The following is a 13,408-nucleotide window of genomic DNA, read 5'->3' as shown; positions in this document are numbered from 1 at the left end:
ACAGTTCCGAGATGGCCCTACAGAGCTAGGCAAAGCTGAACACCGAGTGTAGAGCCGCAATCCGACATTGGTATCGCCAGGAAATCAGTCAGTTATCTTGCCGCTGCCCCATATGAGGGGTGGTCGAGATTCAACGCAAGAAACCGAGAATCTTGTCGACGGAGGTGTCCATGTATCTTTGTCTAAGACAGACGAGTTGTGTATCCGGAACTTGATGGGTTTCAACGACCGGTTTTCAGTATGCCGCATCATGAGGAGCTATATACAAGCTATGGGGAGCAACAAAGAAGACTACAACGTTACCCTTTGGGAGCACGACAGGATGACGAGATGATGTATCAAATCAAGTACTTCATAACTATCTAGGAATTTATCATTAACAGGCGTAAAAGCTCCATCATCATATGCCAGACCACCAGTAGGTCTCGTCAACCTTGAACGATCCCTTGAGTGCCTTGTCACCAACGACACTGCTGTCACTGATGATAACCTCGTACTCACCAGCCTCAACGCACCACTGGTCCTTCTCCTCGTCAAAGTAAGCGGCCGCGTACTTCTCAAGCTCAGAGATGGTCACCGCCTGCTCGGCGCCCGCGTCGAGCTCAACCTTGGCGAAACCCTTGAGCTCCTTGACGGGCCGGTTCACCTTGGCCGCCTGCAGCGGCTTCACGTACAGCTGCGCGACTTCGGCGCCTCGGATGGAGCCTGTGTTGCGGATCTTGAAGCTTGCGGTGAGCTTGCCCTCGGAGGAAGAGACGGCGAGGTCTGAGAAGGCAAAAGTTGTGTAGGAGAGGCCGTGGCCGAAGGGGAAGTTGACCTCGCGGTCAGCAAACTCGTAGTATCGGTATCCCAGGTAGATGTCCTCGCCGTAGAGCGTCCGGCCTGCCTCGGTGCGGAAGTTGAGGAAAGCTGGGACATCGGTGAGACGCTTGGGGAAGCTGAGGGACAGCTTGCCAGAGGGGTTGGCGTCTCCAAAGAGGATATCAGCAATCGAGTTACCCGTCTCGTTGCCGCCGTACCAGGCCTGGATCACAGCAGGAACGTCATCGAGCCAGGGCATCTCCTCAGGAGTTCCAGTCTGCATGACGACAGTGGTGTTGGGGTTCGCAGCTGAGACAGCGGTGATGAGTTCGTCCAGAACGCCAGGGAGCTTCATGGTCGCGCGGTCCGAGCCCTCGGTCTCCCAGTCCGCGTTCAGACCGCCGCAGATGATGACCTGGTCGTGTTCCTTGGCGAGAGCGACGGAGCGCTCAATCTCCTTCTGGGCGTCAATCACCTTGCAGGCACCCACGCGCAGGGAGCCGTGTCCGTCGACGCGTCTGTCAAACTTGAGGGTGAAGCTAGGGGCCGAGGCGAACTCGACCTTGACTTGATACTTCTCGCCCTTCTTGAGGTCCATGCGGCCGAGCTCCTCGCGGGTGGCGGTGCCGAAGAAGGCCTCGCCGGGGTACTGCTTGGTGGCGTTGTCGACGACAAGATCGCCGTTGACATAGAGCTTGGCGGTTCCGGATACGACGACGCCAAACTCGTAGGTCGCATCCTCTTCGACCTGGAGCGTGCCCTCGAGGTCGGCATACCACAGGTCCTCGACCTTGTCGCTGTAAAAGTCGACTAGGTGCATCTCCGTCTTGGTCAGCCAGAGCTCTTGGACAGGCTCACGAGCAGACACGCTTGGAGGCTGGTTGAACACCTTCCAGCTCATGCCAGACTTGCCATCGGGACCCTTGGTCTGGTCTCCAAGAAGGGGCAGCAGCTTGTGAGTGTGAGCACCGACGGTGTAGGCTGGAGCACTGCCAAGCTTCTCAGCGATGCCATCGTAGGGCGTGACGGCGTAGTAAGCAGCGAGTGAGGCAGAGCCACCGCCGTGGTAGGTTGAGATCTTGGCGTTGGGACCAATGACGAGCGTCTTCTTGTCCTTTGAGAGGGGAAGAAGATTCTTCTCGTTCTTGAGAAGGACAATGCTCTCGTTTCCGATCTTGCGCAGAAGAGCCGCTGTCTCGGGGGTGTTGAGCGTCTTCTCCGGCCCGTTCTCAGGGATACCAGAAGCAGCGCACTTCTTCACGAACCTGAGCACTTGTCGGGCACGCTCGTCAATTTCGTGTCCCCAGACTTTATCAGTGGAAGCAGCAAAACTGAGGACATCACCTCGCCAGCGAGAAGGGCCAGGCATCTCAAGGTCCAGACCAGCTTTGACGGCATCAGAGACGCTGTAAGTTCCATACCAATCGCTCATGACAAGACCCTCCCAACCCCATTCCTTTCGGAGGAGGTCGTTGAGCAGCTTGGGGTTCTCGCTGCACGAGACTCCATTCACGCCGTTGTAGGCAGTCATGAAGGCGCCGGGCTTGGCGTCTCGCACAGTAAGCTGGAAGGGAAGGGCATAGATCTCGCGGAGGGCGCGCTCCGTGACGATGGCCTGGACATTCATGCGCTTGTGTTCCTGATCGTTGCAGACAAAGTGCTTGACGGTAGCCTGAACACCTGTGCTCTGGATACCCCTGACGATGGCAGCAGCTCCAAGACCAGCGAGGAAGGGGTCCTCGCCGATAGACTCAAAGCCACGTCCGCCGAGGGGAGAGCGTTGCATGTTGATTGTTGGGCCCAGGATGACATGTGCACTCTTTCCGATGGCCTCTTCGCCCATTTTCTTTCCTGCCTCCTCAAGTAGCTCTTGGTTAAAAGTAGCACCAAGGCCGGTACCACAAGGGAAGCATGCTGCGGGGATGCCGTTGAAGAACTTGGTTCCTCTCACGCCATTGGGACCATCTGAGAGACGGATGGAGGGGACCCCATGGTCAGGAAGGGCTTTGGTGTGCCAAAAGTCGACACCTTGGGGGAGAGTTAGTCGAGTTGCTGTCCATGGTGTTGTGTCACAAACCTGCAAGCAGAGCGACCTTGTCTGCGAGCGTGAGCTTCTTGAGGACCTCCTCAACGTTAAAATCGGCCATTTTCACCAGTACAACGGTCTCGGTCACGAAAGAAAAGGTTTAGGAGACGAATATCAGTCAATTCTTGAGGACCTGCAATCTGGTCCACGAGCGAGACATGCCCTCCTTCAAATCTCTCAGGAGAAAGCACCTGGTTAAATACCAACCCCGCAGCAGCTTGGCTGAAAGTTCTGCCTGAACAAGATGCATGGCCGGCCTGTAGTAATCGTCGATTCTGGCAAGTCATTTGCCAATTGAACCCAAGAATCCCGTCTCATGATGCCAGAAGAGCGTCAAGTTGGAGGTGAAGCCCCACGACGCCGCAGCTGTCACGATTTCTAGCGAGGTTTAACCGGCCACTCGGCCTATCAGAAGTGCTCTTTCCATTACCCCTGTCAGGCTTGTCGCTTCGTCGGGACGATATTCCGCCAGGCAAACCAAGAGCAAGGAAACAACAGGAGGAAGCGGGGAAAGAAGAATTACGCGGACAAGAGAACGGCGTCTTCATTTGTCATGAGATCGTGCTCGTGCTAAAATGGAACGAGCTGTAAATCACGGTGAAGGTTGAAGTTGAAGGTGTTAGTCAGGTAACGGTCAGGTGATAGATCACGTGCCAGAGCCAAGAGGAAAGTGGGAATAATCCGGAATCGTGGGGTAGACTTGTCAAGAGCTTGGCATGAGTTTGACAAGGGCAACTCCAGTATCAAAACGTGAGAGATCATATCGCGCCTATTTTCTTCGCATCAGCTTGGCTCAGCAACCATCACCCACGCTGGTCAGCTGCTCTGCAGGCTTGTGACCAACACGGCGAACACAAAGACTTGGCGAGGGACAAACAATCACAGCTGAACCAGCTGGAACCAACCGTTTCCGCCGCCGTCGACCGTTGCGTGAATCCCTCCCACACCAACAGGTTCCGCTCCCAAGGCCATGGTAGCTGGGGCGGGAAGGGCTACCCAAGGAGCCGGATCACGAAGGGCAGTCCCGCTGCCCCGGGAGCCGGCTGAGGCTCGTCTGTGTAACCGCAATCGTGAAGCGTGAGGCCATCTCGCCATCGTCTTCTTGGAGGAGCTCGTTCGTGACCTGGGCCTGGTCTTGGTCTTGGCCTTGGTCTTGGCCGGATAGAGCCGGAAATCTAGCCCAGCGGCGCCGTGTCCGAAAGAGACGGACAACCGCCCGCCGGAGGTCGCGGATTTGGTCCGTAGATTCCGGGCCCACCAGTTCATGCGCGCGGCGAAATGCGAAACGAAATGGCAGCAGAAAAAGCAAAGAGAGATGAATCCGTTGATTCACGATATGTGTATGCTTGAATCACGATTCTGCGTCGATTGCGTTTCCCTTCCCTCTGCCCGACCAGTGTCGCAGATCAGACGACGTGGCTACGTTTGCCAAGACTCTACATCATCATCGTCTACGCGAAGGTGAAGGTCGAAGCGAAGCGAAGGAACAACGAACACCAACACAGCACAGCACACCTTCTTAGACGTTGGAGTGCACCTTACAGTAGCCACAGGCAAACCGGAAGAGTCCCAGCCGGCGGCAAGTCAAAGCAGCCCCTTGACCCTTGGTACAGATACGACGCGAGCTAGACCAAGTCCAGATCCCCCGCGGCACCGACTAGTTTGGGAACTAGGAGCCCATGGTTTCATTTTGCCTTGATTCAATGTGTACATATGTATGTACATACCCTGGGTCGTCCGCCTACACAGCTTCCCTTGCTCCTTGATCCCTGGCGTATCATGGGAATTTGATGGGCCACGTCTGCCAAGACCCCTACCCGAAGGGTCAAGTTGAATGGCAGCCATGGGTGGTATCAGGCATTACTGATTACCGCCATTTGTCGACGTCCTGCAACGTGCATTCCACGCCTCTGGCTGGGTGCGCGGAAATGCGACGGCGGTGGCCTAGGCGCCACCACAAGCCAGAAGCGCCCTACCGAGCCGTGTCTCTGCGCTTCTTTCCTTCCTGAACGGAGGAATTACCGAAGCCACTACGGAATCACACTCAAGTGCTCACCTGTCGACGGAGGGAGAAACGGCCAGATCAGCCCAAAGTATCCAAAGCGGAGGGGCCGCCGAGTGACATGCGCAACACACTCCGGGCAAATGACGGCACCGGGCAGAGCCAGGAGAGACATTGGACAGCCCTGATTTGATCGCCGCGGGCATTAATCTGGACGCCGTCCCGCCCAGCGCGTGGCTCCGGCGGTCGATCCAAACCTTGCTGGCTTCTCTGCATGGCATGGCCATGGATCCAAACGTTTTACAAGAGTGTCACTCGAGGCTAGCAAGGTAGGGTCGGGTCACGGAAGCGGCCACGGAATGAAACCCAACGAGGCTCACTCAGTCAATCCAATCCATCGTCTCTGTATCGGTCTCACCTCACCTCCCGGAGGCCGGTTCCCGAAGGACAGACACCAACCCCCGGCGGCTCGGAGTCAGCTCGCAAACCCCCCATGCATTGGCCATCTCATGCTAGAGTCCCGCCTGCTGGTCCTCGCGCCCGAGTCCGTCGCCGCGCCAAGAGGTCTCGCTGAAAGCCATGAGGAGCGAAGGGACGTGATAGATCACAAAAGCTCAGCGTCCCAAGGCTAAATCAGGATGAACCCCGGATCGCGGACGCCCTGACCTGGCTCCGGGAAGAGATCCGCGATGATGCTAAACATTTACCCGAGCCGACTTGATGTTGTCGCTGAGCCGGCATGGTATCAGTCAGTTGGTCGGGGTTTGTTCCGGGCAGGGCTGGCGCAGAGGCGCGCGGAGTGAAACCGCTAGCTGTCCAACCCGCCGACCCGGCTCTCACATCTTGGTGGCATAGTGAGGTTGCACAAGGCTCTCCAGCTTCCCGGCTATGCGGTTCTTGAGCATGGCCCTGCGTTGTTGCCCTTGAGCATGGGGTGTGAGGAGGGTTTCAGCCACAGACAGAGTGGACTCTGTATCCAGAATGGGGCATAAGGAACCCACCTGAGATGATCTCAAAAGGCAGGCGGGCGTCTTGGTGATCGGGTTCTCGGATACTGTCGAGACTTGCCCAGTCTCGAATTGCCAGCATGAGGCTTCTGCCTCGAGTCGAAGTCTAGGTGGCGCCTGGGGGAAAGTCATCAGTTCATGTCCTCCCTCGCCTCGCAACCGGAGAGATCTCCAGCGCATGACTGTTAGCCTCGAAGCCCTTGGCGGCTAATCCGTCCAAGGTGACAAGACAAATCCGGGAACCGGGAAAGCCACCTGGAGGGCTTTCGGAATTCAGGCTCCTAAATCAAACGGTGACGGCTCGGAAAACTCACCGTCTTCCGTGCTGTGCTGTCTATCTGCTCCGTGCTCCCTCCCCCTTGACCGCCTACATCTTCCCGAACCAAAGGGGGCACGTCACCGACCACACCTCGACACTCACCGTCACCGTCACTGTGCCGTGCGTGAGAAGCTTGCTCCAAGCAAGCAATAGGCCAAGCCGGGTCTGCCCCAGCACGAGCGCAGCACACACACGCGTGTCACGTCCACATGGCTTGCCGCTGGGTGTGGTGGGAGAGAGACAGACGTGATGTTGCGGACCTGAAGTCTAAAACTACGAGGTGCCATGTTGACCTTAGTGTCGCATTTGTATCCTGTACTTGAGTCCCCTTCTCTCCGTGTCCTCGCAGCGCAGCAATAAACTCGTGGCTTGCAGCCAAGCGTCTCTTGGCCACGTGCCGGGAGAGAGGATGGCGAGGGCGTGAGCGCAACCCAAGGACATGGGCATGGACACAGCGAAAGAAGGGAGAAGCAAGAGAAGAAACTCTGTCTTGGCTTTCCTTCTCGAACAAGCTTGAAGCCACCCGTCACCGTCACTCTCAAGCCTCACCGGGCGCGAAGCACCTCATCTCGTCGGTCGCGGATCATGACCAATGGAGGATTTTCGATCTCAAGCTTTTACGTAGCGGATATTTGGGGGTTGATGCAAATGGAGACTTCCACGGACTTTTCCATGCATACAGATGGAGATGGAGATGAAGGGGAGGGGCCTCTACTGCAGAGTACCCCATGACCCAATTGTCTGTGCCCGAGCTGAACAGGACCTTGTCAACTCTCCCCTCTGCCGTCTCGGTGTCTTCTGTCACTGACCCTCTCTGCTCCATGACTGCCTCGTGGCTTTTACGTGGTTGGAGCCCTGTCGCGAGTCCCCTATTGGGTCCCTCTCCGAGCAATCGGTCCACATGCCTGCTACCGCAACTCTTGCTCCCCTTTGCCAGATTCAGCACCTGCTGCCATGGCTTGCAGGACGCTGGCGTTTCCCCTCTGACCCCTGATGGCTCTTGCGTCCGACGCATTGAGAAGGCAAGGGTTGATTGAATCGGCCGTTCAACCGGGGCGGTTCGGCAGATGACGACTTCACATGCTTATTGTGAGAGATTGTCAATCCCTCGCTCGCTCAATGCATCTTACTCTCCTTCTTCACCGCGATTTTGCCTGACGCGTGCGAGACAAAACAGGTACCCCCCAGGCAGTGAACTCTCCCCTGCCTAGCGCTGTGATCGACGGAATCCCTGGAGAGGCAATCCCTGCAAGCCACGCCTTTCTGAGCCCGGTCAGCGGAGAGGGGGGAAGAAGTCGCCAGGGATGATCCCAACTGTTCAGCACAGAGGAGATCCCCATCTTGAATCCTACAGTACGGATGACTTGCTTTCTGAGGGGGTGTTTGACGTTGGTTGCTGCTGTGTCGTTGTCATTGCAACTGATGCTACTGCACGTCGGCTCTGGGCCGATGATCGACAAATGGGCCGTCTTCTTTTCTGTCTAATCTCTCTCTGTCCTTCGACGGATGTCGTCTAAGATACAAAACACATACAGTCACCCCAGTCTGGTCGCTGTGTCGGGGAATCACCGACTTCACGCCCCCCCTGATTCGGCGAATCTTGGGCCCGTTGCCGGTTGCCGACTATCCCCGTCTCGTCCGTCTTTGCCCGACATTTTTTTCTACATTGGTAATTACAGTGGGAGACCGACAAGACAGACACAAATACAGAGACATAGAGAAGTGTCTGTGTGTCTGCATCCTCACGATGGCCGAAAAGGGCAAGACGACGGAAAACCACGCTGATGAGCACACCATCACCATTTTTCTCTCGACCTCTTGTTCTTCTCGATCATCTTCTCTGCCTTCTTCTCCTTCTTCTTCCTGACGTAGTTTGAATCAATGTCTCACTCAGCCGTTCCCCGCCCTCCCTCCCCCCCCTTGCTCAATGACGCTCTCCCTCTGTTTTGCTTCTTTCTCCTCTTCATGGAAGCATCAGCAATCCTTCTAGCGTCAAACTCTACGACCCTTCCTCATCAACTCTTTTGGAGTCTCTTTTCTTTGGTTCCCACTCACACGGTCCAACCAGGATGAATCTATTGCGACTTGTTGTAACAAAAGAGACACACACGCCCCCCCTTTTCCGTCTCTTCAGTCCACACAACACGTGCCGATGCCATCCTCGCGCGTTGTTAACTTGCAGATTCGCCTTGCATTGGCTTCGATCCTCAAACTGGACAAAAAGCAAAAACCTCACACGCCCCCCCAATACCCTTCTTTTCCAGGCCCCTTCTAGGTTTTCTAGCCCTGGATGTGTACGTACCCCAAATCTTTCACCGCGATTATGCAGGTCAAACATCTCTTGAGGCTTTTGCGTTCTTTTTTGTTTCGAGAGTGACAAGAGACTGCAAGAATGCTCGTGTGCTTCCCTGTAAGCCACATACGCAAATGGCACCGAGCGTTGCTGCAAGAGTTGCTCAGTTGACGGTCTGAAATTTTTTTATGGCTCTTGCGCAATTCTCTCGGTCTTCCCCTATCTTGTGCTTGAGAGAATGTCTCTCTCTGGTGGAAAATGGCTCTTGCATATGAATGTCTGCATACACGAAGAAACGGTGTGTGTTGTGTGTATGCTAGGCCGACTGTTACCGCCGAATGAGTGAGTGAGTGAGTGACACAGGTCAACGACAACAGGGCCGTTGCCGCCGGCGTTACTTTGCGTTTTTCTCTCTTTGGGTGTGGTGAGGGAAACGAGATGCTGTAATCTAGAGAGACGACAACGCCATGGCGCTTCCCGCGTTGGCTCCTGTTTCTACAGCGCTCTACTATACGCGGAAGATGTACAGTAGAAACGGCAGATGCCGTTTTATTAGATGAAGATGGCTTGGACAAGCTCAGCTGTGGTTCTACCGTATATGGTAAACGCCCAGAAGGACCAGCCAGCCAACACGCAACACACAGACAAGAACGTTGGAAACCCTTGACGCCGTAAACTACCCCATCGGGGCATTATTTCCCCTAGGTTGCAGAACCCCCAGCTTCTCGAAGTTCCACCCGCCGTTTTTACTTTGAGAGTAGAACTGTCGCGCCGACAGGTTGGGCGTCTTGCTTTTTGCGCCCATCCCGAAGGTCCAACGCCGTGGTTTTTTGCCTCATGCATCTCTCTCTACTGCACTGATCAGAACATGCCCTCGTTCCTCGTTCACGAAACTAGCGGACACCCGAAGAAAGGCGACCGTATCAACACCCTCAGAGCTGTCACCGTCTCTTTGTAAAAGGGTGGCCAAATGTCATGATCTTCAGATCCGACCGGGCCACGTGCTGATATTCGCCACGCGCGCGTGCATGCAACGGCACGCACGTCCTGTCATCGATCTTTCTTTTTTGCCATGTGAGAGGCGAACAGCAGAAGAAGCAATGAAAGACGTTTATCGGAACACGTAAAAGGGGGGGGCGAGGAATGGAAGCTTCGAAGGAAGTTGTCCCATGCTTTGTGGGTAGCATTGCAGCGTCGTAGATGGGGGTTCCCAAACTTCTTGACTCTTACTACAGCTTTCACTTACCCTTCTGTTATCCAATACTCTGACTGTAGAAACTAGCCCCCAATGATTTTCCTCTCCTTCATTCTAAGGGACACAATAATCCCCACTCTTGATGCCCTCCCCCTCTTGATCATCCTCCCCCCCCCCCTTGTAAGGACATCCAGCTCGTGCAATCCACGAGCCCTAGCGTCTTTTGTCTCGCTCTACCTTTCCTCATCCTGTCTAGTTACAAATACTTTCCAGTTTAAACATCCCGGTCTGCCGGAGTGGAGATTCACCTCCAACAAGTAACAGAAACAAGTTCAGACGGCGGGGGATCCCCCTCTCCCAAGTAGAATCCCTGCTCTTTCAGCCAACGGTAGACGATCGAGATGAAAGGGACCGGGGTTGGGCTGAAAGCAGTTGGGTCTAGAGAGCCTCGTCGTCTCTCTCTTCATATTACACCTTGCCTACAATTCACCAATTGGCTCGAGTTCCGCCAGTTGGAATGTCATCACCGAGATTCAGGCCAAGGGGACCCGGGTCAAGTTTCCGGTATTGATTGAGTACCCATGATATTTTTTTCTCATTTTGCTGGCTGCTTTGGTGTCTACCCTTGTTTTTTTTTTGGTGTTTCCCCAGTAAGATCCAACAAAGTTCGTAATCAACAATAATGGATGCGTAAGAGTAACAAAGGTCCAATTCTCTAAAAACCCCGTGTCGCCAATTTCCCCCAAAAGGTCCCATAGTTCCCGTAGTTGTTTCCCAATGCACGCCCCGTCCCGGTAGATAAAAGACGCGCCAAAACTAGACAACTCCATAGCATAAAAGTGGCATAAGATGTAAGATGCAGTACATGTTCCCGGCCGTTAAGTGTGTGTGTGTGTGTGTGTGTGTGTGTGCCCATGTGTGTTCTCGGTGAAAGTGTGGGTGATGGTGGTGATGTGTGTTGGTGTTGGTAGTGGTAGTAGTAGTAGTAGGTAGTGGGTCTTCCTCCTCTATCTAGCTTCGTGATATGATATGATATAGTATTGGTTGCTTTTCAGTAGAGGCCCTTTGTTGCTCAGGCCTCTTGACAGAAAGGAAACATGAAAAAGGGAATATGTTGTTATGTGGATGCTTCATCAACTGAACAAGAAGAGACTTGCCGCGGCGGAGAGTCCAGTCTCCTTTGATCGACAATGTGGTGCCGTGTTCCCCCACAGAGTCTGCCGAGGCATGTGATCCGTCATTATCAAGAGAGATAGAATGTCAAGATCAAAAAAGAAACATGTCGTGAGAAGAGAAGAGAAAGGATCAAGGGTGAGAGAGTCATTGGCTCTCCACCTCGACAAGCTCAACAAGCTCAGGGTACCGCTGGGCAAACGCCTCGCTCAGCCGCCAGTTGGCCCCGTTCATGGCGTGCGCCATGAGGGCATCCGTGAGCCCAACATGGCCCGTCTGGGGATCCGTCACTAGCCCGTCGAGCGGCTGGTAGGGCCAGTTGATGAGGCGCAATGAGTCAAAGTAGACCCGCTGGAACTCTTCCGTGGCGTACGCCTCTTGCTGGTCAATCATGGCCTCGCGCAGTCCGCCCCAGAGGACGAGGTCGATCCATTGAGGGTGCCGGATCGCCAGCTGCTTCTCTCGCGGTAGGTAGTCGTCGCCCACGCGTGCTCGCCTCTCGGCCGTGGGGTGAGCCAGCCAGCAGACCAATGTCTGCAGAGGCGCAAAAATCGCAATCCTCTCGGTGAGCCTCGTCATACCCGCAATGTCCACCAGGCTGCGGATCAGGTCAGTGATGGGGTGAGGCGAGCACGGAAGCTGTCCCTGAGCGTCGTGGCTCCGAAACAGAGACCGCACGTCCACGGCAGCCGGCCCCAGTGTCTGGTAGATGGACTCGGCGGTTGTCATGCGGCGGCAGTCCTGAAGGAAACCCACCAGGAGCTCGTCGAAGCGGCAGGCCGGCGCTGTCGTCAGGACGGGCACCGGCCAGCTGCCGGGGGAGCTCGGCGTGTGGTGGCCCTTCAGTGAACCGAGGACTGCGCCTGGGGGTAGTAGACCGGATACATGTTCCACGCGGGCTGCTGATGCTGATGGTGGTGTTGCTGTTGCATGTAGGTATGGGGGGTGGCGGGCGGAAGCGAAGGGTTGCTGAGGCGGAACCCGGCGTCTAGACACTGAGCGTGATTAGCCTCCTCTCCTAGACGCACATCAGGTAGTCCTTGGGGGATCGTACCGTGATGGTCCACTTCTTCGTACTCCATCTTGATCACGTCCTTGTGGCCTACTGCGTTGATGCTAGACGTGCTTGTGTTGTTGGACGGTAGCATCGAAGCTGGCACGCTCGTGGGGATGTAGCCTGCGCTGTAGTCGTCGGCTGATGATGAGGGGCTGGAGACGTTGGAGGGGACGGGGCAGGGAACTGTGCTGGCCCATGACTCGCAGTTATTGGGGAGGGGGACATATTGCTGTCCATAGTCGGGGAGGGAGTTGTAGTCGCCAGGGAAGGGTGAGCCGCGAGGGCTGGGAATGGCGCCGCTGCCGGAGCTGAGGTTATCATCGTAGACTGCTGCTGTCAGCGCATGCTCATACACCTGCCACCTCTCTCTCGTACCTGGTGTGGAGTAGGGCGACGAGGTCATGGACACGCCCATGGTCTCCTTGAGTCGCATGAGCTCCTCCTCGAGCGCCTTGTTCCGGCGCAGAAGCTCCTGGACGGTCTGGTCGCGGCTCTGCTTGCTCTTGAGTTCCTCCAGCTCGCGCTCCAGACGCTCAATGTGCTCCTTGGTCCTGGCCCGGATGGCTCGTTGAGCCTCGCGGTCGTTGGCTCGCTTGCGGGCGAGTTGTGAGGGTGTGAGGGTAGAGACGCTTCGGGTGCCTGGAATTGGGGTTCGTGTTAGTGCTGATCAATGGTCATTGTCCCTCGTTGCTTTTGACACCAAAAGCAACGAGCAGAGGTCAATCGACATACCCTTCCGCTTGGTGGTCTTGGCGGGCTCTGCTGAAGATGAGCGAACCATGTTGTCGGTGTTGCTGGTGTTGTGGTAGTGTGTTGGTGAAGAGTCGCCGACGGGGGAGGAGAGGTCTGAGGTTGTTCGACGAAAGGACATGGGGTTCTGCTGGGTCATATCAAGTCCCGGGGGCAGACGACTAGATATAAGCCAAGGCTTGTTGTTGGTAGTGTTGGTGTTGGAGTTGTATGTGGTGGTAGGTGTGCAAGGTGTATAAGAGATGTCAAGTCTCCAAGAGATCTCCTGGCAAAAAGCAAAGAGAAGAAGAAAAGAATCCCAAGGTCCCAGGTTGGAGTATTTAGATGATGCAGGCAGGGTATTCGTAGCTGTGGAGCAAGAGCCTTGGAGCAAGTGTTCGCATGGAGATCGGCCCAGCTAGTTGATCGACCTGGGCTCCTCGACGGGCCAGGGGTGTTAGTTATAGCATTTTGGCCTCGTCTCCCTCCTCCGCGCCTCTGGCGTGTAGTCTCTGGTCGTTGGAGTACCTACGGCACTCTCTCGTGGTGGTGGGCCATCCTCGGAGACCCTTGGATCCCTGGGCATACCCCAGTAGTGTGCCATGGCCATGCGCCATCGCCCATCGGGGGCAAGGCTAGGTCCAGCGTGGGTCCCCTCAGTCTGGTTGAGCGAGCGCGGTCCGGTGCGCCACGGCAGTGTACCAGATACGTCGAGCTTGTACCGTCTCCCCCATGTGTGAGGTGTC

The 13,408-nt window shown here is 55.6% G+C and overlaps 2 protein-coding genes across 2 annotated transcripts; both read right to left on the bottom strand.

Moving 5' to 3' along the window:
- Positions 1-400: 400 nt before the first annotated feature.
- On the bottom strand, positions 401-2,948 carry LRP88_00746 (beta-glucosidase; the record flags this gene model as incomplete). Its single annotated transcript, XM_083237451.1, has 2 exons — positions 401-2,829; positions 2,879-2,948. The coding sequence occupies 2 exons, from the start codon at positions 2,946-2,948 to the stop codon at positions 401-403; spliced, it is 2,499 nt and encodes an 832-aa protein (XP_083105956.1).
- An 8,075-nt stretch (positions 2,949-11,023) lies between these two features.
- Positions 11,024-12,714, bottom strand: LRP88_00745 (bZIP transcription factor; the record flags this gene model as incomplete). Its single annotated transcript, XM_083237450.1, has 3 exons — positions 11,024-11,871; positions 11,931-12,572; positions 12,666-12,714. 3 exons carry the CDS (start codon positions 12,712-12,714, stop codon positions 11,024-11,026), a joined length of 1,539 nt encoding a protein of 512 aa, XP_083105955.1.
- Between the last annotated feature and the right edge of the window lie 694 nt (positions 12,715-13,408).

Source organism: Fusarium phalaenopsidis (assembly GCF_050370095.1).
Source record: "Fusarium phalaenopsidis strain FUZ10S chromosome Unknown contig_32278, whole genome shotgun sequence".
Taxonomy (NCBI): Eukaryota; Fungi; Ascomycota; class Sordariomycetes; order Hypocreales; family Nectriaceae; genus Fusarium; species Fusarium phalaenopsidis.
This window is presented reverse-complemented; position numbering and strand designations above follow the sequence as displayed.